This window comes from Oncorhynchus mykiss, chromosome 20, assembly GCF_057628025.1.
Source record: "Oncorhynchus mykiss isolate SJ-2025 chromosome 20, ASM5762802v1, whole genome shotgun sequence".
In the NCBI taxonomy this organism is placed as follows: Eukaryota; Metazoa; Chordata; class Actinopteri; order Salmoniformes; family Salmonidae; genus Oncorhynchus; species Oncorhynchus mykiss.
Genome location: NC_143041.1, coordinates 48922707 through 48950018, shown reverse-complemented (window position 1 = coordinate 48950018; position 27312 = coordinate 48922707). Strand labels below are relative to the sequence as shown.

The 27312-nt window shown below is 41.9% G+C and overlaps 1 protein-coding gene across 2 annotated transcripts; it reads left to right on the top strand.

Moving 5' to 3' along the window:
• Nucleotides 1-1061: 1061 nt before the first annotated feature.
• LOC110499511 (non-structural maintenance of chromosomes element 4 homolog A) lies at nucleotides 1062-25468 on the top strand. Of its 2 annotated transcripts, XM_021576642.3 has the most exons (11): nucleotides 1062-1192; nucleotides 3377-3699; nucleotides 6930-7010; nucleotides 7233-7363; nucleotides 7597-7748; nucleotides 10033-10132; nucleotides 14542-14632; nucleotides 18485-18579; nucleotides 21159-21207; nucleotides 21410-21495; nucleotides 25267-25468. In XM_021576642.3, exons 2-11 carry the CDS (start codon nucleotides 3468-3470, stop codon nucleotides 25333-25335), a joined length of 1086 nt encoding a protein of 361 aa, XP_021432317.3. In that variant the 5' UTR covers nucleotides 1062-1192; nucleotides 3377-3467; the 3' UTR covers nucleotides 25336-25468. The 2 variants fall into 2 exon arrangements, 1 of the variants encoding a protein (XP_021432317.3); XR_016489255.1 differs by lacking the exon at nucleotides 18485-18579 and having other exon boundaries at nucleotides 1079-1192.
• The last annotated feature ends 1844 nt before the right edge of the window (nucleotides 25469-27312 follow it).

The following is a 27312-nucleotide window of genomic DNA, read 5'->3' as shown; positions in this document are numbered from 1 at the left end:
CAGTGAACCACAAGATATCCTGTCCTTTTGTCAATGTGGTCTAAATACACTTACAAAGGCTATTTGAAGATATTCAAAGTTAGATCCGGTAAAATGACCTCTTATCCTTAATTTATTATTACTTTTGACTGTGGCAAATCACCTCCCCAGTTAGTCTAGTATGCGTTTCGAACATTCATATTGGACTGTACGGCTTTACCTATAGAGTGTGCACCCATACAAACTGGGGTTATCACAGTGGTTTCAGAGTCCTGCAATAATAGCTATGACTCTAATATTTGTGTAAACTCTAAGTCGTGTTCTGTGGGTGTCACTGAGTAGGCCGAGATCCCATTTCATGGGTTCGCATTCCATTGTTGGGCGGCAGGTAGCCTAGTCGTTAGAGGAGGTAGGTAGCCTAGTGGTTAGAGGAGGCAGGTAGCCTAGTGGTTAGAGGAGGCAGGTAGCCTAGTGGTTAGAGGAGGCAGGTAGCCTAGTGTTTAGATGAGGCAGGTAGCCTAGTGGTTAGAGCGTTGGACTAGTAACTGAAAGGTGTCTAGATCGAATCCCTGAGCTGACAAGGTAAAAATCTGTCGTTCTGCCCCTGATCAAGGCAGTTAACCCGCTGGCTATATAAATAAATTTGATTTGTTCCCCGGGCGACGAAGACGTGGATGTCGACTATGTACGTGAAAGACATTTCAGTTGTGCAACTGACTAGATTTCCTCCTTTCACATTGGTAAGGCTGGAGAGTGCAATAGTTTACTGGGGAGGTACTTTGTCAAAGTTCCGTAAACAAGAGCTATGATGCTAATATTTGTGCAAACTCTTTGGAATTGAAATCTATGGGTGACTGTACAGCCTTACCCATTTCATGGTTTCAGAGTCCTTTCATGGGTGTTCACTCCATAGGTAAGGCCGGACAGTGTATACTGTATGCCACCAACGCAATTATGCGGTCTGATATATCCACAGTTTGTCAAATTAATGAATTGCTGTATTTTATGTAACATTCCAACCATGTTTAGTATTATCTAGTCCAAATATGGCATTATTCCACTATTTTTACCAGTTTCAAATCGGGGACTTTTATTTTGAAGGCGAACAGCAACTTGCATTATTGTGTCAAGCTTCACAGTGGTTTCTTCACCTAATACGTTAGTTTCTGTCAGAAAAGCGGTTCGCTTTGAGGACTGTCAACAAGGCTCTCCTGTGAGTAGTTAGCGATGTGCATTATTAATATGAAATCGAATATATGAATTATGTGGCCAGAATTTATTTTTATTTGAAGGGACTTTGTCATTGCCATAACTTTTGTCTCTGCGCTAGCCAGCTCAGTAACGTTGACATCAAGTTAGCTAGAATGTGTAGTTAAAGAAAAACAACAACAATACTATGTTCACTGTTTGCATTTGAATAATTGTGCAGACATCAAACCATTTTGTCGTGTTTTCCACCCATTGAAGTGGATCGGCGTCCCGTTCCAGCTATTTTTCCTAGTACCAGGAAGTAAACTGGTGTTGCTGTTATGGATACCAGGATTTCCTAGTGCTGATCGATTGACCGAAATATCGATCATTTACATTTTTTTATAAACAACTAATTGACCGTCATCGGTTCAATTATTTCAATTCCATTTATTTTTTTGTGTGTGTGAGCTCAATGCGCAGATTGCACAGCTCTGTAGAGGTAAATCTGATCCAGGTTGAACTGTGAGATGTAGTAGGGAGTTGCAGTTTCCAACAGGCCAATATTGTACATAGTTGTACATAGTACGCACTATTGGCACAGCGTCGTCCTGTAGGCCGTTATTGTAAATAATATTGTTTTTAACGGACTTGCTTAGTTAAATAAAATACGGGGGAAAAGCGCGATCATAATGGGATATAAAGAGCAGCTGTTGCTTCCCAAGGCAAGGTATCTCCACCTGAAAATACATGATCTACAGTGCATTCAAAAGTATTTGGACCCCTTGACTTATCCACATTTTGTTACATTACAGACGTGTTAAAAATGGATTCAATTGTTCCCCCGTCATCAATAATGAGAAAGCAAAAACAGGTTTAGAAATTTCTGCTAATGTATTAAAAATACAGCTGAAATATAACATTTATATAAGTATTCAGACCCTTTACTCAGTACTTTGTTGAAGTACCTTTGGCAGCAATTACAGCCTTGAGTCTTCTATATGACGCTAATATTTGGGAGTCACCTCCCTGACCAAGGCCCTTCTCCCCAGTTTGTCCAGTTTGGCTGGGCAGCCAGCTCAAGGAAGAGTCTTGGTGATTCTAAACTTCTTCCATTAATAATGATGGACGTCACTGTGTTCTTGGGGACCTTCAATGCTGCCTAAATGTTTTGGTACCCTTCCCCAGATCTGTGCCTCGACACAATCCTGTCTCTGAGCTCTACAATTCCTTCGATCTCATGGCTTGGTTTTCGCTCTGACATGCATTGTCAACTGTGGGACCTTATATAGACAGGTGTATGCACCTTTCCAAATCATGTCCAATCAATTGAATTTACCACAGGTGGACTCCAATCAAGTTGTAGAAACATCTCAAGGATGATCAATGGAAACAGGATGCACCTGAGCTCAATGTTGAGTCTCATAGCAAAGAGTCTGAAGCTATTTTTTTATTTTTTTATTTTTAAAACATTTGCAAACATTTCTCAAATCTTGTTCTCGCTTTGTCATTATTGGGTGTAGATTGATGAGGATTTTTATTTAATTGAATCCATTTTAGAATAAGGCTGTAATGTAACTAAATGTGGAAAAAGGGAAGGGGGTCTGAATACTTTTCCGAATGCGCTGTAAGCGATTGATAGTTTGGTTTTCAGCGGTCATTAAAAGTACGTCTTATTGACATTGAAGAACTACTAAAATAGAGATTTTGTCAGACAGCAGCAGCTGACTTGGAAGGAAATAATAAAGTCATCAAATAAAACTAATATTTGATTGAAGTGATGTGAATAACTGATGGTTAATGAGTGATCAGCAGTCATGAGCAGTCACTACCATCATGGGACTTGTATTAGTACTTTTATTCTGTGTTACAGCATTCAACCCACAGTGCATTTAATGTCCATTTAAAAAAAAATCATGGGCCTGTTATTCATTGTTTTATTCTGTTACAGCATTCAACCAACATAATGTACAATGTATTTAATGTTAAAAACAAAACAAAAATAAATAAATATATATATATATATATATATATATATATATATATATATATATAAAAACGAAAACTGTGATTTAAAAAATGAAATGTTATTATAGAACCGACCTCAAAAAACCCTAATCGCTAAACACTAGGATTTCCTTAAAGCAGTGGCAATTGAAATTAATGCTCGATACCTGACTGTCTCCCAACTTTCCCCCCAACGCTCCAGCTTTGAAGAGGGGTGATAGCCAAAACCTAAAAGAATAGAGGAGAGAGGAATACCAAACAACTGCATACAATACCAATACCCCCCATCCAAGATGAGGCGAACCAGCCGCGGAGGGGGCGAGACCGCTCCTCCCCGTCAGAACGGTGTGCCCGGGGGTAAAGGTGACGGCAGGGCAGCGGAGCGTGGGGATGCAGCAGCAGCAGCCGGCTGTGATGATGATGAGGCCGGGTGCAGCCCAGCAGACATGCAGGATGAGGACAATGATCCGGCGCGGAGGAGAGAGATCAGGAGCAAGTACAGGGACCTCATCAACTCTGTTCAACGTGAGTAGTGGATACGAGGCTCTGCTAAATGACTCAAATGTAAAGGCAATGGAATGGTAATGTAGAGGTAATGTAGTGGGAACTGTTAAGGTCATGTAAAGGTAATGTAACAGTAATGTTTAGGTAATGTAGTGGGAACTGTTAAGGTCATGTAAAGGTAATGTAACAGTAATGTTTAGGTAATGTAGTGGGAACTGTTAAGGTCATGTAAAGGTAATGTAACAGTAATGTTTAGGTAATGTAGTGGGAACTGTTAAGGTCATGTAATGGTAATGTAGTGGGAACTGTTAAGATAATGTAGGGGTAATGTAGTGGGAACTGTTAAGATAATGTAGAGGGAATGTAGTGGAAACTGTTAAGATAATGTAGAGGTAATGTAGTGGGAACTGTTAAGGTCATGTAATGGCAATGTAGTGGGAACTGTTAAGGTCATGTAATGGTAATTTAAAGGTAATGTAACAGTAATGTTAAGGTAATGTAGTGGGAACTGTTAAGATAATGTAAAGGTAATGTAACAGTAATGTTTAGGTAATGTAGTGGGAACTGTTAAGATAATGTAAAGGTAATGTAACAGTAATTTAAAGGTAATGTGCGGGGAACTGTTAAGATAATGTAAAGGTAATGTAGTGGGAACTGTCAAGATAATGTAAAGGTAATGTAACGGTAATGTAAAGGTAATGTAGTGGGAACTGTTAAGATAATGTAAAGGTAATGTAACAGTAATTTAAAGGTAATGTGTGGGGAACTGTTAAGATAATGTAAAGGTAATGTGTGAGAACTGTTAAGATAATGGTAAGGTAATGTAATGGTAATTTAAAGGTAATGTAATGCGAACTGTTAAAATAAGGTAACGTAATGTAACATTAATTTAAAGGTAATGTGTGGGAACTGTTAAGATAATGTAAAGGTAATGTAGTGGGCACTGTTAACATAATGTAAAGGTAATGTAGTGGGCACTGTTAAGAGAATGGTAAGGTAATGTAATGGTAATGTAAAGGTAATGTAGTGGGAACTGTCAAGATAATGTAAAGGTAATGTAACAGTAATTTAAAGGTAATGTGTGGGGAACTGTTAAGATAATGTAAAGGTAATGTGTGGGAACTGTTAAGATAATGGTAAGGTAATGGTAATTTAAAGGTAATGTAATGCAAACTGTTAAAATAATGTAACGTAATGTAACAGTAATTTAAAGGTAATGTGTGGGAACTGTTAAGATAATGTAAAGGTAATGTAGTGGGCACTGTTAAGATAATGTAAAGGTAATGTAGTGGGCACTGTTAAGATAATGGTAAGGCAATGTAATGGTAATGTAAAGGTAATGTAGTGGGAACTGTTAAGATAATGGTGAGGTAATGTAATGGTAATGTAGTGGGAACTGTTAAGATAACGGTAAGGTAATGTAGTGGGAACTGTTAAGATAATGTAAAGGTAATGTAGTGGGCACTGTTAAGATAATGGTAAGGTCATGTAACGGTAATGTAAAGGTAATGTAGTGGGAACTGTTAAGATAATGGTAAGGCAATGTAATGGTAATGTAAAGGTAACGTAGTGGGAACTGTTAAGATAACGTTAAGGTAATGTAGTGGGAACTGTTAAGATAATGTAAAGGTAATGTAGTGGGAACTGTTAAGTTAATGTTAAGGTTATGTAACAGTAATTTAAAGGTAATGTAGTGGGAACTGTCTGGGAATGGTGTCCATGGGCCATGAGTTCCCAATTCTCCACACTTTTCCCAAAGTGTTCACTTGTCTTGTATTCTCCCCGTTGTGGATGTAAAAGTATTGGATTGGTGTAAAAGCATTAGCTGGAGGGAATTACCCAAAACACGTTCATGTGCAAGTGGCCACTTCGAGAGAAGTGTGTTAAACCTCCCAGGTATCTGGACACCTGTCAAGGTAAAGGTCCGGTATGACCAAATTCACATAGAAATGTGAGTTATAGATTGTCTAGCTTGTACACCTGTTGAAAATGAAATGACTTTCACAGTGGTTTAGATTGTATAATGATTCTCTACATTGCTTGTTTTGCCGCAATGCTATTTATACTGAACAAAAATATAAACGCACCATGTTAAGTGTAGGTTTCATGAGCTGAAATAAAATATGAAATAAAACATGTTGTGCATAAATTTGTTTCCATCCCTGTGAAAAGCATTTATCCTTTGCTAATATAATCCATCCACCTGACAGGTGTGGCACATCAAGAAGCTGATTAAACAGCACGGCTCCCAAGTGGGTGGGCCTAAGCCCTCCCAGCCCCAACAGTGGCTGTGCCCCTGCCCAGTCATGTGAAATCCATAGATTAGGGTCTAGTTCATTTATTTCAATTGACTGATTTCCTCATATGAACTGTAACTCACTAGGCGGCTTCCACTCGGTTACGTAACCCTGAACCTTAGAGGCTGCTGCCCCATATACGTAGACTTCACTAGTCACTTTAATAATGGAACACTGGTCACTTTAATAATGTTTACATACTGCTTTTCTCATCTCATGTGTACATACTGTATTCTATCCTATTCTACTGTATCCTATTCTACTGTATTCTATTCTACTGTATTCTATTCTACTGTATTCTATTCTACTGTATCCTATTCTACTGTATCCTATTCTACTGTATCCTATTCTACTGTATCCTATTCTACTGTATTCTATTCTACTGTATTCTATTCTACTGTATCCTATTCTACTGTATTCTATTCTACTGTATTCTATTCTACTGTATCCTATTCTACTGTATCCTATTCTACTGTATTCTATTCTACTGTATCCTATTCTACTGTATTCTATTCTACTGTATTCTATTCTACTGTATCCTATTCTACTGTATTCTATTCTACTGTATTCTATTCTACTGTATCCTATTCTACTGTATCCTATTCTACTGTATTCTATTCTACTGTATATTTATATATTCCTTAATTCCATTCTTTTACTTTTAGATTTCTGTGTATTCTTGTGTATTGTTAGATATTACTGCTCTGTTGGAACTAGGAACACAATCATTTCGCTACACCCGCAATAACATCTGCTAAACATGTATGTGAGCAATAACATTTGATTAGATTTGAACTCAGTAAAATCGTTGAAATTGTTGCGTTTTATATATAGATATATTTTGGTTCAGTATATTTATTAGGCAAACGTGATAGAACCTCAGCAACGTGGACATTAATTTCAATGATTTGTCCCAGTTGTACCTTGATCTTTTACCTTCTCTGTTTTTCCCAGAGAACAGAGAGGACATGTTGAGTCCCACCAACAACAAACTGACAGACGTGTTGGAGGAGGCTAACAAACTGTTTGCAGAAGGTAGGATAGGATCTGTCAAATTCTTTGCATTGCATCCTTACCTTGAAATCATAGTCAGATAGGCAAAAGTAGGGGGGGGGGGGTAGCTCTCACCAATCTAGTAATGTCTGAGTGAGTGATTATTACAAGGAAGGAAGGAAGTCGTTTTAAAGTTGTTAATATCTCAATCTAATATCCTCACTCTTTTCTTTGTCTTCACCCTCATGTTTTGTGCTCTCTCAGTCCGTCAGGCCCGCGAAGCAGCTCTCGACGCTCAGCTTCTGGTGCTGGCTACAGACCTGGGGAAGGAGAAGGCCAGCCAGCTACACGCTGAGGGATCAGCCTTCGATCCCTCAGCCTTCGCCGAACACCTGGTAAGTAGGAGGGAGGATGGGACTGGGAGGAAGTGGAGGTAGAGGAGGAGAGGGAGGTGGGGAAGGAGAAAGGGAAGGAGAGGGAGGTAGGTAGGGAAGGAGGAGGAGGGCAAGGAGAGAGAGGAGGGCAAGGAGAGAGAGGAGGGCAAGGAGAGGATTGTGGGAGGTGGTGAAGGCTAACGTTTATCAGATTGCTAACTCTTTATCCTTTGTGTTCTTATTGGTCCACCCAGTTGTCGTTCATGGGTTTGAATCGCCTGGAGGATGAAGATGAGGAGGAGGAGGGTGGTGGTGCGAGCGGTGGCTACCTCCCCCAAGACTCGTGGCAGAGGGTGGCTAATAGAGCTCAACGCTGCTTCAGGACTGCTCCCTCCTTCCACTACATGTGAGTAGAGGAGAGAAGAAGGTGGCTAATAGTCAGCATGTTTGAGGGGATCAGTTGAATCGCTAATATTAAATAATGATATTTGGGATGCAGGGTGATTTGTAACGTTCTAGATCAGGGATTCGGTACAGTCTGTTTGCAATGTAGTCCAACGCAGACTTCATCCACCTCACTTCATCCACCTCACTTCATCCACCTCACCAGACATCATCCTCCAACTTGCCTTTGGGGGCAAAGGTGACCACTCACCAAATATGCGCAGAGAAAATGTGAACAAAAAATATAAACGCAACATGCAACAATTTCATTGATTTTACTTCATTACAGGTCAGGAAATCTGTGAATTTAAATAAATAAATTAGGCCCTAATCTATGGATTTCACGATTGGAAATACAGATAAGCATTTGTTGGTCACAGATACCTTAAAAAAAATGGGCCTCGGTATTTCTTCACTGTATTTCTTTTGCATTCAAATTGCCATCTATAAAATACAATTGCGTTCGTTGTGCCTGCCCACACCATAACCCCACCACCACCATGGGGCACCACCACCACTCTGTTCACAACATTGACATCAGCAAACACCATAACCCCACCACCACTCTGTTCACAACGTTGACATCAGTAAACACCATAACCCCACCACCACTCTGTTCACAACGTTGACATCAGCAAACACCATAACCCCACCACCTCCATGGGGAACTCTGTTCACAACGTTGACATCAGCAAACACCATAACCCCACCACCTCCATGGGGAACTCTGTTCACAACGTTGACATCAGTAAACACCATAACCCCACCACCTCCATGGGGAACTCTGTTCACAACGTTGACATCAGCAAACACCATAACCCCACCACCTCCATGGGGAACTCTGTTCACAACGTTGACATCAGTAAACACCATAACCCCACCACCTCCATGGGGAACTCTGTTCACAACGTTGACATCAGCAAACACCATAACCCCACCACCATGGGGAACTCTGTTCACAACGTTGACATCAGTAAACACCATAACCCCACCACCTCCATGGGGAACTCTGTTCACAACGTTGACATCAGTAAACACCATAACCCCACCACCTCCATGGGGAACTCTGTTCACAACATTGACATCAGCAAACACCATAACCCCACCACCACTCTGTTCACAACGTTGACATCAGTAAACACCTTAACCCCACCACCATGGGGCACTCTGTTCACAACATTGACATCAGCAAACACCATAACCCCACCACCACTCTGTTCACAACGTTGACATCAGTAAACACCATAACCCCACCGCCACAATGAGGCACTCTGTCCACAACGTTGACATCAGTAAACACCATAACCCCACCACCACCATGGGACACTCTGTTCACAACATTGACATCAGTAAACACCATAACCCCACCACCACTCTGTTCACAACGTTGACATCAGGAAACACCATAACCCCACCACCACTCTGTTCACAACGTTGACATCAGTAAACACCATAACCCCACCACCATGGGGCACTCTGTTCACAACATTGACATCAGCAAACACCATAACCCCACCACCACTCTGTTCACAACGTTGACATCAGCAAACACCATAACCCCTCCACCACTCTGTTCACAACGTTGACATCAGCAAACACCATAACCCCACCACCACTCTGTCCACAACGTTGACATCAGTAAACACCATAACCCCACCACCACTCTGTTCACAACGTTGACATCAGCAAACACCATAACCCCACCACCACTCTGTTCACAACGTTGACATCAGCAAACCGCTCGCCCACATGACGCCATACAGTTGGACATAATTGCAAATTCTCTAAAACGATGTTGGAGGTGGCTTATGGTAGAGAAATGAACATTCAATTATCTGGCAACATCTCTATGGACATTCCTGCAGTCAGCATGCCAATTGCACGCCCCCTCAAAACTTGAGACATCTGTGGCATTGTGTTGTGTGACAAAACTGCACATTTTAGAGTGGCCTTTTGTAGTCCCCAGGACAAGGTGCACCTGTGTAATGATCATGCTGTTTAATCAGCTTCTTGATATGCCACACCTGTCAGGGGGATGGATTATCTTGTCAAATGAGAAATGCTCACTAACAGGGATGTAAACAAATGTGCACAAAATTTGAGAGAAATCAGCTTTTTGTGCGCACGGAACATTTCTGGGATCTTTTATTTCAGCTCATGAAACATGGGACCAACACTTTACATGTTGCGTTCATATTTAGTTTAGTGCGTAAAAGTCTCTGACTGTCCCTGTGTGTCTCCACCAGGATGGGATCGTTCCTGGCTGAGTTGCCTCCGCCTCGCCAGAGGATAGAGAGACAGAGGAAAGTTCCCGGGAGGGAGGCCAAGAGGATCATGCCCACTCAGGTCTCCGGCTTTAACACTGACCCCAACCTGACTGAACTGTAGGAGTCTCCCCCTTTTTCATACTGTTATTTGACCCCAACCTGACTGAACTGTAGGAGTCTCCCCCTTTTTCATACTGTTATTTGATCCCAACCTGACTGAACTGTAGGAGTCTCCCCCTTTTTCATACTGTTATTTGACCTCAACCTGTATTGTCACATTGTGTTTTCAAGGTTCCAGGGAGAGAAATGAAGCTAGCCCGCTAGCCTGAGGCTAGTATCGTTCAGACCGTGCTAGTAGAACATGTCTCATAGCTCTGATCTTAGACCTGGGATCTACTAACCTGGCTGGCCAGTACACAAAATCCTTAAGTTCCAGCAATTCTAGTTGATGACCAGCCCAGCCCAGTACAGTTTGGCTTGGCTTGGCTTGGCTTGGCTCTCTGTTTGACATAAAGTTGCTCTGGGCTTTGATAAGGAGATCAGCCTGAATGTACAGTAACAGTCAAAGGTTTGGACACACCAACTCATTCCAGGGTTTTTCTTTATTTTTTAAAACAATTTTCTACATTGTAGAATAATAGTGAAGACATAAAACTATGAAATAACACATATGGAATCATGTAGTAACCAAAACAAAGTGTTAAACAAATTAAAATATATTTTATATTTGAGATTCTTTATTAAAGTAGCCAACCTTTGCCTTGATGACAGCTTTGCACACGCTTGGCATTCTCTCAACCAGTTTCATGAGGTAGTCACCTGGAATGTATTTCAATTAACAGGTGTGACTTGTTAAAGGTTCATTTGTGGAATTTCATTCCTTCTTAATGCGTTTGAGCCAATCAGTTGTGTTGTGACAAGGTAGGGGTGGTATACAGAAGATAGCCCTATTTTGTAAAAGACCAAGTCCATATTACGGCAAGAACAGCTCAAATAAGCAAAGAGAAACAACAGTCCATCATTACTTTAAGACTTGAAGGTCAGTCAATACGGAACAGTCCAAGAACGTTTCTTCAAGTGCAGTCGCAGAAACCATCAAGCGCTACGATGAAACGGGCTCTCATGAGGACCGCCACAAGAAAGGAAGACCCTGAGTTACCTCTGCTGCAGAGGATAAGTTCATTACAGTTAACTGCACCTCAGATTGGGGGGAAAGAGGGAAAAGGGGGATACCTCGGTAGTTGTCCAACTGAATGTGTTCAATTGAAATGTGTCTTCCACATTTAACCCAACCCCTCTGAATCAGAAAGCTGCCTTAATCGAATGCAGTCCAAATAAATTCTTCACAGAGTTCAATCATTAGTTAACTGCACCTCAGATTGCAGTTCAAGTAACAGACATCTCAACATCAACTGTTCAGAGGAGACTGCGTGAATGAGGCATTCATTTTTTATTTTTTATTTTTATTTCACCTTTATTTTAACCAGGTAGGCTAGTTGAGAACACCTTTATTTAACCAGGTAGGCTAGTTGAGAACACCTTTATTTAACCAGGTAGGCTAGTTGAGAACAAGTTGTCATTTACAATTGTGACCTGGCCAAGATAAAGCATAGCAGTGTGAACAGACAACACAGAGTTACACATGGAGTAAACAATTAACAAGTCAATAACACAGTAAAAAAAAGAGAGTCTATATACATTGTGTGCAAAAGGCATGAGGAGGTAGGTGAATAATTACAATTTAGCAGATTAACACTGGAGTGATAAATTATCAGATGGTCATGTACAGGTAGAGATATTGGTGGGCAAAATAGCAGAAAAGTAAATAAATAAAAACAGTATGGGGATGAGGTAGGTAAAATTGGGTGGGCTATTTACCGATAGACTATGTACAGCTGCAGCGATCGGTTAGCTGCTCAGATAGCAGATGTTTGAAGTTGGTGAGGGAGATAAAAGTCTCCAACTTCAGCGATTTTTGCAATTCGTTCCAATCACAGGCAGCAGAGAACTGGAACGAAAGGCGGCCAAATGAGGTGTTGGCTTTAGGGATGATCAGTGAGATACACCTGCTGGAGCACGTGCTACGGGTGGGAGTTGCCATCGTGACCAGTGAACTGAGATAAGGCGGAGCTTTACCTAGCATGGACTTGTAGATGACCTGGAGCCAGTGGGTCTGGCGACGAATATGTAGCGAGGGCCAGCCGACTAGAGCATACAGGTCGCAGTGGTGGGTGGTATAAGGTGCTTTAGTAACAAAACGGATGGCACTGTGATAAACTGCATCCAGTTTGCTGAGTAGAGTGTTGGAAACTATTTTGTAGATGACATCGCCGAAGTCGAGGATCGGTAGGATAGTCAGTTTTACTAGGGTAAGTTCGGCGGCGTGACTGAAGGAGGCTTTGTTGCGGAATAGAAAGCCGACTCTAGATTTGATTTTAGATTGGAGATGTTTGATATGAGTCTGGAAGGAGAGTTTACAGTCTAGCCAGACACCTAGGTACTTATAGATGTCCACATATTCTAGGTCGGAACCATCCAGGGTGGTGATGCTAGTCGGGCGTGCGGGTGCAGGCAGCGAACGGTTGAAAAGCATGCATTTGGTTTTACTAGCGTTTAAGAACAGTTGGAGGCCACGGAAGGAGTGTTGTATGGCATTGAAGCTTGTTTGGAGGTTAGATAGCACAGTGTCCAAGGACGGGCCGGAAGTATACAGAATGGTGTCGTCTGCGTAGAGGTGGATCAGGGAATCGCCCGCAGCAAGAGCAACATCATTGATATATACAGAGAAAAGAGTCGGCCCGAGAATTGAACCCTGTGGCACCCCCATAGAGACTGCCAGAGGACCGGACAGCATGCCCTCCGATTTGACACACTGAACTCTGTTTGCAAAGTTGTTGGTGAACCAGGCAAGGCAGTCATCAGAAAAACCGAGGCTACTGAGTCTGCCGATAAGAATATGGTGATTGACAGAGTCGAAAGCCTTGGCCAGGTCGATGAAGACGGCTGCACAGTACTGTCTTTTATCGATGGTGGTTATGATATTGTTTAGTACCTTGAGCGTGGCTGAGATGCACCCGTGACCGGCTCGGAAACCAGATTGCACAGCGGTCGAATTGCTGCATAGAAACCAATACTAAATGACACCAATAAGAAGAAGAGACTTGCTTGGGCCAAGAAACATGAGAAATAGACATTTGACTGGTGGAAATCTGTCCAAATTTGAGATTTTTGATTCCAACCGCCGTGTGAAACGCAGAGTAGGTGAATGGATGATCTCCGCATGTGTGGTTCCGACCGTGAAGCATGGAGGAGGAGGTGTGATGGTGTAGGGGTGCTTTGTTGGTGACAGTCAGTGATTTATTTAAAATTCAAGGCACACTTAACCAGCATTCTGCAATGATACACCATCCCATCTGGTTTGCGCTTAGTGGGACTATCATTTGTTTTTCACCTCCAGGCTGTGTAAGGGATATTTGACCAAGAAGGAGAGTGGTGGAGTGCTGCATCAGATGACTTGGCATCCACAATCCCCTAACCTCAACCCAATTGAGATGGTTTGGGATGAGTTGGACTGCAGTGAAGGAAAAGCAGCCAACATTCTTGAATATGTAGGAACTCCTTCAAGAATGTTGGAAAAGCATTCCAGGTGAAGCTGGTTGAGAGAATGCCAAGAGTGTGTAAAGTTGTCATCAAGGCAAAGGGTGGCTACTTTGAAGAATCTATAATCTAAAATATATTTTGATTTGTTTAACACTTTTTTGGTTACTACATGATTTCATACGTGTTATTTCATAGTTGTGATGTCTTCACTATTATTCTACAGTGTAGAAAATAGTAAAATAATTGAAAAACCCTGGAATGAGAAGGTGTGTCCAAACTTTTGACTTGTACTGTATGTGTTTAATATTTCTGCCACAATGGGGACTGTGTTTCTCTTTTGAAAAATATATTTATTTGTATTTAAAAAATATATAAAATAAATGACCCCCTTTTTCTCCCCAATTTCATGGTATCTAATTGTTAGTAGTTACTATCTTGTCTCATCGCTACAACTCCCGTACGGGCTCGGGAGAGACGAAGGTCGAGAGCCATGCGTCCTCTGATACACAACCCAACCAAGCCGCATTGCTTCTTAGCACAGCGTGCATCCAACCTAGAAGCCAGCTGCACCAATGTGTCGGAGGAAACACCGTGCACTGCGCCCGGCCCGCCACAGGAGTCGCTAGTGCGCGATGAGATAAGGATATCCCTACCGGCCAAACCCTCTCTAACCCGGACGACTGCCAATTGTGCGTCGCCCCATGGACCTCCCGGTCGCGGCCAGCTGCGACAGAGCCTGAGCTCGAAGCCAGAGTCTCTGGTGGCACAGCTAGCACTGCGATGTAGTGCCTTCAACCACTGCGCCACCCGGAAGGCCCCTGAAAAATATTTTGTATCTCAACGAGACTAAATTAAGTAATATATATTTTATGTTATTGTCTGTTCCAGTTGAGGAGGATGGAGGAGTCTCACCAGGAAGCTACAGAGAAGGAGGTAGAGAGGATTCTGGGATACCTGCAGGACTACTTCAATGAGGACCGTAAGTCATGACTGTTGTCTAATAATAATACATTATATTTAAATAGCGGTTTTCAAGGACTGTCTCTTTACAATTGTATAAAGGAAAACACAAGACAACAGAACTAAACAGAAAGGAATGAAAAAAGATTAAACAGATTAGGACTCAAGGAAAAGAAAGGTTGTGACGTCTGACTCTGACTATGACTTTAGCTATGACTCGGACTCTAGCTATGACTCTAGCTATGACTCTGACTATGACTCTAGCTATGACTTGGACTCTAGCTATGACTCTAGCTCTGACTCTAGCTATGACTCTGGCTCTGACTCTAGCTATGACTCTAGCTATGACTCTGGCTCTGACTCTACCTATGACTCTGACTCTAGCTATGACTCTGGCTCTGACTCTAGCTATGACTCTGGCTCTGACTAGCTATGACTCTGACTAGCTATGACTCTGACTCTAGCTATGACTCTAGTTATGACTCTAGCTACAACTCTGACTCTAGCTATGACTCTAGTTATGACTCTGTCTATGACTCTGGCTCTAGCTATGACTCTGACTCTAGCTACGACTCTGACTCTAGCTACGACTCTGACTCTGGCTCTGACTCTAGATATGACTCGGACTCTGACTCTGACTCTAGCTATGACTCTGGCTATGACTCTAGCTATGACTCTGACTCTAGCTACGACTCTGACTCTGACTAGCTATGACTCTATGACTCTAGCTACGACTCTGACTCTAGTTCTGACTCTGTCTGAAACATTACCAGCAAATCCTTGATTCGTCTCATCCTTCATTCTTCAATGCTTTTCCTCCTGCTTGAAACTAATTGTCGGAGGAGGTCAGAGGGGCAGGACCTTGGATCCTCTACTCCAGGTATTCCCAAACTGTGGTAGGGTGCGTGCAAATGGGGGTACGCCAAATAAAAAATGTGATTCACATTTATTTATTTATTTTTTACAAAAAAACTAACATTTTCAAACAGTACATTTATATTTTCAACAGGACTACACATTTGGGTGAGTATAGCCTCGTTTCACTGCCAAAAATAAAATGAAACCATCTAGTGTTCAGTGAAATAACAACACAATGTCAAATACAGGAAGCCTAGTCACATAATGAACATCCAATCACATTAACCATTACTCATCCAATCACATTAACCGTTACTCATCCAATCACATTAACCGTTACTCATCCAATCACATTAACCGTTACTCATCCAATCCCATTAAGCGTTACTCATCCAATCATATTAACCGTTGCTCATCCAATCACATTAACCGTTACTCATCCAATCACATTAACCGATACTCATCCAATCACATTAACCGTTACTCATCCAATCACATTAACCGATACTCATCCAATCACATTAACCGTTACTCATCCAATCACATTAACCGTTACTCATCCAATCACATTAAGCGTTACTCTCTCACAGGAAACCTTCACTTTTGCGCAGACATTTAGAAACTAAACATGACAATGTGAAAAATAAGACACAGGAGTTTGAGTGAGAATAGACTGTCGAGTAGTAAGACATGTATAAAAGCAACAGATACCATTAATAAGAATGTTCTAGAAGCATCTTATATGGTGAGCTACCGAGGGGCTAGGACAGGCAAGCCCCATACTATTGTGGAGGAGTGTCTAGGACAGACAAGACCCATACTATTGTGGAGGAGTGGCGAGGACAGACAAGACCCATACTATTGTGGAGGAGTGGCGAGGACAGACAAGACCCATACTATTGTGGAGGAGTGGCTAGGACAGACAAGACCCATACTATTGTGGAGGAGTGGCTAGGACAGACAAGACCCATACTATTGTGGAGGAGTGGCGAGGACAGACAAGACCCATACTATTGTGGAGGAGTGGCTAGGACAGACAAGACCCATACTATTGTGGAGGAGTGGCTAGGACAGACAAGACCCATACTATTGTGGAGGAGTGGCTAGGACAGGCAAGACCCATACTATTGTGGAGGAGTGGCTAGGACAGACAAGACCCATACTATTGTGGAGGAGTGGCTAGGACAGACAAGACCCATACTATTGTGGAGGTGTGGCTAGGACAGACAAGACCCATACTATTGTGGAGGTGTGGCTAGGACAGACAAGACCCATACTATTGTGGAGGTGTGGCGAGGACAGACAAGACCCATACTATTGTGGAGGAGTGGCTAGGACAGACAAGACCCATACTATTGTGGAGGTGTGGCGAGGACAGACAAGACCCATACTATTGTGGAGGTGTGGCGAGGACAGACAAGACCCATACTATTGTGGAGGAGTGGCTAGGACAGACAAGACCCATACTATTGTGGAGGAGTGGCTAGGACAGACAAGACCCATACTATTGTGGAGGAGTGGCTAGGACAGACAAGACCCATACTATTGTGGAGGAGTGGCTAGGACAGACAAGACCCATACTATTGTAGAGGACTAAATTCTTCCTGCTGCCGTGGATATGGCTGGGACAATGCTGGGGGAAAAGGACAAAAAACTACACAAACAATGACTTCATCAAACAACACTGTTTCCTGATGCATCAGGGACATGGCAGGAGATGCTTTGAAACCATTTCTGATTCGCATACAAGCCAGTGAATTCTATGCGTTACAGCTGGATGAGTCAACAGACGTGGAGGGCCTGGCACAGATCCTGGTATATGTCCGTTACAGCTGGATGAGTCAACAGACGTGGCGATCCTGGTACAGTTCCTGGTATATGTCTGTTACAGCTGGATGAGTCAACAGGCCTGGCACAGATCCTGGTATATGTCCGTTACAGCTGGATGAGTCAACAGGCCTGGCACAGCTCCTGGTATATGTCCGTTACAGCTGGATGAGTCAACAGGCCTGGCACAGCTCCTGGTATATGTCTGTTACAGCTGGATGAGTCAACAGGCCTGGCACAGCTCCTGGTATATGCGTTACAGCTGGATGAGTCAACAGACGTGGTGGGCCTGGCTCAGCTCCTGGTATATGTCCGTTACGTTTATGGGGGGTCAATTAAGGAAGACATCCTCTTCTGCAAACCACTGGAAACCAGGACAACAGGAGAGGATATTTCTAAAGTACTGGACAGCTTTGTGACATCAAATGGACTTTGGTGGTCAAGATGTGTTGGTGTCTGTACTGATGGCACAAAAGCCATGACAGGGAGACATAGTGGAGTGGTAACACGCGTGCAAGCAGTTGCTCCCCACGCCACTTGGGTACACTGCAGCATCCACCAAGAGGCTCTTGCTGCCAAGGGAATGCCTGACAGGTTGAAAGATGTTTTGGACACTACAATGAAAATGGTTAACTTTGCTAAAGCAAGTCCCCTGAACTCTCGTATATTTTTTACATTATGCACTGATATGGGCAGCGACCATGTAACACTTTTACAACACACAGAAGTGTGCTGGTTATCAAGGGGCAAAATATTGACACGTTTTTTGAATTGAGAGACGAGCTTAAAGTTCTCTTTACTGACCATAATTTTCACTTGTCTGACCGCTTGATGATGACGAGTTTCTCACAGGACTGGCCTATCTGGGTGATGTTTTTTCTCTCGCCTGAATGATCTGACTCTAGGATAACAGGGACTCTTCACAACTATATTCAATGTGCGGGACAACATTTTGGCTATGATTAAAAAATTGGAGCTCTTCTCTGTCTGCATTAACAAGGACAACACACAGGTCTTTCCATCACTGTATGATTTTTTTGTTGTCTGCAAATGAACTCAAGCTTACGGACAATGTCAGATGGCAAAAGTGTTACAAAATATGTTGAATGAACTTTGTTGTAGACGTTAAATGATTTGATATTAGTTGGTTAAAGAGCTATGTGTCATGTGGCTCTTGTATCTCCAGCCACATCTCCCATCTCCTACTATGAGTTTGTCATAGACCCCACCTCCTTCTCCCGCTCTGTGGAGAACATCTTCCACACCTCCTTCCTGGTCAGGGTGAGTGGGTACATGTTGGATACTTCAGATCAATATATCGGCACCTTTTTTTACATGATTCACTATTTATTGTAAAATAACTTTTAATTGTGTATTTGTTTGATTCACAACTGCACAGGACCGAAGGAAAAAATGTGTAATCAAAACTGATACTTAGATGTAAAAATGAATTTGGTTGGAGATAAGGGATTCTTGTTTGTATTATTTATCTTAGGTGCCACCAGGGCACATTGACATTGACATTCAACCAGTTTTTAAAAAGAAACAAAAGGAACATTCTACCCCACTGCACTCTATTGTAAAGTGCAAGGGTGACAGTATATTGACTGCATCTGTAGGTACTACCTACCGCAGTACCTACCGGGGCGACAGTGTAGCCTAGTGGTTAGAGCGTTGGACTCGTAACCGAAAGGTTGCAAGTTCAAACCCCCGAGCTGACAAGATACAGATCTGTCGTTCTGCCCCTGAACAAGGTTCCAGTTAACCCACTGTTCCTAGACCATAACATAAGAATATAAACATTTAAAAAAATATGTCCCTACGTAGATATGAAAAGACGACGCTCCTGAAGCTTGTTGTCTGTAGGTAGTAGCTAGCTACCGTAGATATGAAAAGATGACTCCCCTGAAGCTTGTTGTCTGTAGGTAGTAGCTAGCTACCGTAGATATGAAAAGATGACTCCCCTGAAGCTTGTTGTCTGTAGGTAGTAGCTAGCTACCGTAGATATGAAAAGATGACTCCCCTGAAGCTTGTTGTCTGTAGGTAGTAGCTAGCTACCGTAGATATGAAAAGATGACTCCCCTGAAGCTTATTGTCTGTAGGTAGTAGCTAGCTACCGTAGATATGTAAAGATGACTCCCCTGAAGCTTGTTGTCTGTAGGTAGTAGCTAGCTACCGTAGATATGAAAAGATGACTCCCCTGAAGCTTGTTGTCTGTAACTAGCTACCGTCTGTAGGTAGTAGCTAGCTAGCTACCAGACGACTGCCGTAAAGCTTGTGGATGGCGTGCAGCCTAACAAACAACACCGTTGTGTTCACGGGAGTCTCGTATTTCTAAGGTGGTGACTTATTAGTGTGTATATTATTTTTGTCCGGATCTTCTCATGTCCGCTGTCGCAAGTCCCATCTTATGGAATAGAAGCAAACTTTATATCAGCGGGAAAAAGGGGGGATTGAGCTGCTACAAGAAACACAGGTTACGTACGTAACCGCGGTTACGCGTGCTATTGCATCACTCCAATATGGTATCCTTCCGCACAGGTAGGATACATACGTCAGTCGCGTCTACCGGGTAGTGCTGCGGTCGAATCCAATTAGTGGATTCGGCTATTTTCAGCCACACACATTGCTGACAGGTGTATAAAATCGAGCACATAGCCATGCAATCTCCATAGACAACTATTGGCAGTAGAATGACGTTACTGACTTTCAGTTTGTCAAATGTCTGCCCTGCTAGAGCTGCCCCCGGTCAACTGTTAGTGACGTTATTGTGAAGTGGAAACATCTAGGAGCAACAACGGCTCAGCCGTGAAGTGGTAGGACACACAAGCTCTAAGAATGGGACCGACGAGTGCTGAAGAGTGTAAAAAATTATCCGAACTACTGAGTTCCAAACTGCCTCTGGAAGCAACTTCAGCACAATAACTGTTTGTCTGGAGCTTCATGAAATGGGTTTCCGTGGCTGATCAGCCGCACACAAGCCTAAGATCACCATGCGCAATGACAAGCGTCGTCTGGAGTGGTGTAAAGCTTCCCGCCATTGGACTCTGGAGCAGTGGAAACACGTTCTCTGGAGTGATGAATCACGCTTCACCATCTGGCAGTCTGACAGACGAATCTGGGTTTGGCGGATGCCAGGAGATCACTACCTGCCCCAATGCATAGTGCAAACGGTAAAGTTTGGTGGATAAAGAATAATGGTCTGAGGCTGTTTTTCATTGGTTCGGGCTAGGCCCCTTAGTTCCAGTGAAGGGAAATCTTAACGCTACAGCAAACAATGACATTCTAGATGATTCTGTGCTTCCAACTTTAAGGCAACAGTTTGAGGAAGGACCTTTCCTGTTTCAGCATGACAATGCCCCCGAATGAACACAAAGCGAGGTCCATACAGAAATGGTTTGTTGAGATCAGTGTGAAAGACTTGACTGTCCCGCACAGAGCCCTGACCTCAACCCCATCGAACACCTTTGGGATGAATTGGAACACCGACTGCGAGCCAGGCCTTAATCGCCCAACATCAGCGCCCGACCTCACTAATGCTCCTGTGGCTGAATGGAAGCAAGTCCCCCTGCAGCAATGTTCCACTATCTAGTGGAAAGCCTTCCGAGAAGAGTGGAGGCTGTTATAGCAGCAATGTTCCAACATCTAGTGGAAAGCCTTCCCAGAAGATTGGAGGAGGCTGTTTTCACAGCAAAATGGGGGGACCAACTCCATATTAATGCCCATGATTATAGAATGAGCCGGTCGGCGAGCAGGTGTCCACATACTTTTGGTCATGTAGTGTATTATTCTACCTATGATAGGAGGTAACACTTCTCCTGTCTCTTCTCTTATTGGTGGATTATGATGGCGTTTGTCAGGATGGTGTGGCGAGGATGTACCTGGACCACGATAAACTTCCTTGTATCGGTGAGAAAACAACCCATGATATGTTTAGCTGGTGTTGGAGATCATTCTTCACTGGGCTTTACTGTTGCTGTTCTTCTTGGGTCATTCATGTTATCTTGTGGGTTCCGGTCCGTGTGTCTGTCTGTGTGTGTCTGTGTGTGTCTGTGTGTGTCTCTCTGTGTGTGTGTGTGTGTGTGTGTGTGTGTGTGTGTGTGTGAGACAGCTCCTGTAGAAGAAGGGGAGGTGGAGGCTGGTGGAACATCCAGCAGACAGCAGTGTGTCATCTCTATCAGCCCCAAGAGTTGGAAGGTACACACACACACATAAATACTACAGATACACACACACACACACACACACACACACACACACACACACACATACTACACACACACATACTACACATACACACACATATACTACACACACACAGACTATACACACACATACTACACATACACACACATATACTACACACACACAGACTATACACACACACATACTACACATACACACACATATACTACACACACACACAGACTATACACACACAGACTATATACACACACACACAGACTATACACACACAGACTATACACACACATACTACACATACACACACATATACTACACACACACACACACACATATACTACACACACACAGACTATACACACACAGACTATACACACACATACTACACATACACACACATATACTACACACACACACACACATATACTACACACACACAGACTATACACACACAGACTATATACACACACATATACTACACACACACATATACTACACACACACAGACTATACACACACAGACTATATACACACACATACTACACATACACACACATATACTACACACACACACAGACTATACACACACAGACTATATACACACACATATACTACACACACACAGACTATACACACACAGACTATATACACACACATATACTACACACACACATATACTACACACACACAGACTATACACACACATACTACACATACACACACATATACTACACACACACATATACTACACACACACAGACTATACACACACAGACTATATACACACACATACTACACATACACACACAGACTATATACACACACATACTACACACACACAGACTATACACACACATACTACACACACACAGACTATACACACACATACTACACATACACACACACAGATACATAGTTCAACCACTTGGAGCCTTGTTTCTTTGAACTGTTTCTCCTTCCCTAGTAGATAACACAGAGTCTATACAGGTACATAACACAGAGTCTATACAGGTACATAACACAGAGTCTATACAGGTACATAACACAGAGTCTATACAGGTACATAACACAGAGTCTATACAGGTACATAACACAGAGTCTATACAGGTACATAACACAGAGTCTATACAGGTACATAACACAGAGTCTATACAGGTACATAACACAGAGTCTATACAGGTACATAACACAGAGTCTATACGGGCACATAACACAGAGTCTATACAGGTACATAACACAGAGTCTATACAGGTACATAACACAGAGTCTATACAGGTACATAACACAGAGTCTATACAGGTACATAACACAGAGTCTATACAGGTACATAACACAGAGTCTATACGGGCACATAACACAGAGTCTATACAGGTACATAACACAGAGTCTATACAGGTACATAACACAGAGTCTATACAGGTACATAACACAGAGTCTATACAGGTACATAACACAGAGTCTATACAGGTACATAACACAGAGTCTATACAGGTACATAACACAGAGCCTATACAGGTACATAACACAGAGTCTGTACAGGTACATAACACAGTCTATACAGGCACATAACAGAGTCTATACAGGCACATAACGCAGTCTATACAGGCACATAACACAGAGTCTATACGGGTACATAACACATAGTCTATACGGGTACATACCACAGAGTCATAACACAGAGTCTATACAGGTATATAACACAGAGTATATACAGGTACATAACACAGAGTCTGTACATGTACATAACACAGAGTCTGTACAGGTACATAACACAGATTCTGTACAGGTACATAACACAGAGTCTGTACAGGTACATAACACAGAGTCTGTACAGGTACATAACACAGAGTCTATACAGGTACATAACACAGAGTCTATACAGGTACATAACACAGAGTCTATGCAGGCACATAACACAATCTATACAGGTACATAACACAGAGTCTATACGGGTACATAACACAGAGTCTATACAGGTACATAACACAGCGTCTATACAGGTACATAACACAGCGTCTATACGGGTACATAACACAGATTCTATACAGGTACATAACACAGAGTCTATACAGGTACATAACACAGAGTATATACAGGTACATAACACAGTCTATACAGGTACATAACACAGAGTCTATACAGGTACATAACACAGAGTCTATACAGGTACATAACACAGTCTATGCAGGTATATAACACAGAGTCTATACAGGTACATAACACAGAGTCTATACAGGTACATAACACAGAGTCTGTACAGGTACATAACACAGAGTCTATACGGGTACATAACACAGAGTCTATACAGGTACATAACACAGCGTCTATACGGGTACATAACGCAGAGTCTATACAGGTACATAACACAGAGTCTATACAGGTACATAACACAGAGTCTATACAGGTACATAACACAGAGTCTATACGGGTTCATAACACAGAGTCTATACGGGTACATAACACAGCGTCTATACAGGTACATAACACAGAGTCTATACAGGTACATAACACAGAGTCTATACAGGTACATAACACAGAGTCTATACAGGTACATAACACAGAGTATATACAGGTACATAACACAGAGTCTATACAGGCACATAACACAATATATACAGGTACATAACACAGAGTCTATACAGGTACATAACACAGAGTCTATACAGGTACATAACACAGAGTCTATACAGGTACATAACACAGAGTCTATACAGGCACATAACACAATCTATACAGGTACATAACACAGAGTCTATACAGGTACATAACACAGAGTCTATACAGGTACATAACACAGTCTATACAGGTACATAACACAGAGTCTGTACAGGTACATAACACAGAGTCTATACAGGTACATAACACAGAGTCTGTACAGGTACATAACACAGAGTCTATACAGGCACATAACACAGAGTATATACAGGTACATAACACAGTCTATACAGGTACATAACACAGAGTCTATACAGGCACATAACACAATCTATACAGGTACATAACACAGAGTCTATACAGGTACATAACACAGAGTCTGTACAGGTACATAACACAGAGTCTATACAGGTACATAACACAGAGTCTGTACAGGTACATAACACAGAGTCTATACAGGCACATAACACAGAGTATATACAGGTACATAACACAGTCTATACAGGTACATAACACAGAGTCTATACAGGCACATAACACAATCTATACAGGTACATAACACAGAGTCTATACAGGTACATAACACAGAGTCTATACAGGTACATAACACAGAGTCTATACAGGTACATAACACAGAGTCTATACAGGTACATAACACAGAGTCTATACAGGCACATAACACAATCTATACAGGTACATAACACAGAGTCTATACAGGTACATAACACAGAGTCTATACAGGTACATAACACAGTCTATACAGGTACATAACACAGAGTCTGTACAGGTACATAACACAGAGTCTATACAGGTACATAACACAGAGTCTGTACAGGTACATAACACAGAGTCTATACAGGTACATAACACAGAGTCTGTACAGGCACATAACACAATCTATACAGGTACATAACACAGAGTCTGTACAGGTACATAACACAGAGTCTATACAGGTACATAACACAGAGTCTGTACAGGTACATAACACAGAGTCTTTACAGGAGTTGATTGTAATTGTTGATGATTATGTATCACAGTGCTGAACTGTATTTTCTTCTGTTCTGAGTTTGTTGTCGTTGATGTTTTCTTCTGTTCTGTGTCTCTCTGTAGGAGATAATTGAGGTCTTTAGTATCAGCGAGCCTCTGATCCACCCTCCCAGCACACAACACACAGAATGATACGGCTCCTTTTTTAAAACATCATAATCTTATCGACTTGAACTCTAACTGTAAATATTTGTTTTCTATAAATAGTTGTTGTTCACAGTTTTTAAATTCATGACATTTATTTGATTAAAAAGAGAGAACCGAACTCAGCGATTCGTTGTTGTTTTTTTTACTTCAAGGAAGAGAAGAAAGCTTGTATATCCACGTGACTGGTGTAGATTGCCTCTGCGTTGTGTTTTTGATCGGACTTACCATTAACCATAGGATCAGGGTTGGTGATATTGTATTCTCTGATAATGAAACATCTTCTATGAACAAATGCCGTGCTGCCTTTATACTCAAAGTGTTTTGTCCTATATTGGAATTTAATGTTTAATCCCCCGTCCCCCGCAGGAGGCCTTTTGCTAGGCCGTCATTTTAAATAAGAATTTGTTCTTAAATTACTTGCCTAGTTAAATAAAGGTTAAATATATTAACAATTCTGCAAAGTACACCCCGCCCACCCCCCATTAAAAATATATATTAACAACAAAACAGGACGTGATAGCCATGCTAGCCCAATGACGACATGTAGCCTACAGTAGAAAGTGAAGTAGCTAGCTAGCATGTACAGCATTCAATAATGCAAAAGGTCCATAAAAGTGTATAAATGACTGATATTTAAAGATATTACGGTATATACTGATGGGAGACCATTCCACTCCACTGTCAGTGACCCTATACACCCAGTAGAAATGTTTGAACATACAGGATTGATTCACAGTAACCTACCTCTTCCACATAGACTAGAATGGTGTAATTCGCTGTCCGTTGGGATTCCAACCGCCGATAAACCCCATAGAAAAGGAATCTGTCTTTTTGTCCCTGAGCATGGCAGTTAACCCACTGTTCCCTGGGCGCCGATGACGTGGAAGTTGATTAAGGCAGCCCCCCCATCCCCCCACCCCCACCTTTCGACCCACATTTGAATCGCATAGACCAGATATTCCCAAACTGGGTACGTGTAATGCCATCGGGGGTACACCAAATAAAAATGTGATTAACTTTTTTTTTAATATATATATTTTCACATTTTCAAACAGTACATTTATATTTTCAACAGGACTACACATTTGGGTGAGTTTTTTTCTATCTCCTGTATAGCCTCGTTTCACTGCCAAAAATAAAATGAAACCATCTAGTGTTCAGTGAAATAACAACACAATGTCAAATACAGGAAGCCTAGTCACATAATGAACATCCAATCACATTAACCGTTACTCATCCAATCACATTAACCGTTGCTCATCCAATCACATTAACCGTTACTCATCCAATCACATTAACCGTTACTCATCCAATCACATTAACCGTTACTCATCCAATCACATTAACCGTTGCTCATCCAATCACATTAACCGTTACTCATCCAATCACATTAACCGATACTCATCCAATCACATTAATCGTTGCTCATCCAATCACATTAACCGTTACTCATCCAATCACATTAACCGATACTCATCCAATCACATTAACCGTTACTCATCCAATCACATTAACCGATACTCATCCAATCACATTAACCGTTACTCATCCAATCACATTAACCGTTGCTCATCCAATCACATTAACCGTTACTCATCCAATCACATTAACCGATACTCATCCAATCACATTAACCGTTACTCATCCAATCACATTAACCGATACTCATCCAATCACATTAACCGATACTCATCCAATCACATTAATCGTTGCTCATCCAATCACATTAACCGTTACTCATCCAATCACATTAACCGATACTCATCCAATCACATTAACCGTTACTCATCCAATCACATTAACCGATACTCATCCAATCACATTAACCGATACTCATCCAATCACATTAACCGTTACTCTCTCACAGGAAACCTTCACTCTTGCGCAGACATTTAGAAACTAAACATGACAATTTGAAAAATAAGACACAGTAGTTTTTTGAGTGAGAATAAAGACAACTTT

Excerpts from the sequence above, each read along its gene's own strand:
- LOC110499511 (XM_021576642.3), top strand. The coding sequence starts at position 3,468 with ATGAGGCGAACCAGCCGCGGAGGGGGCGAGACCGCTCCTCCCCGTCAG. Across the intron at positions 3,700-6,929 it reads CCTCATCAACTCTGTTCAAC|AGAACAGAGAGGACATGTTG; the intron begins GTGAGTAGTGGA and ends TGTTTTTCCCAG. Across the intron at positions 10,133-14,541 it reads AGAGGATCATGCCCACTCAG|TTGAGGAGGATGGAGGAGTC; the intron begins GTCTCCGGCTTT and ends TGTCTGTTCCAG.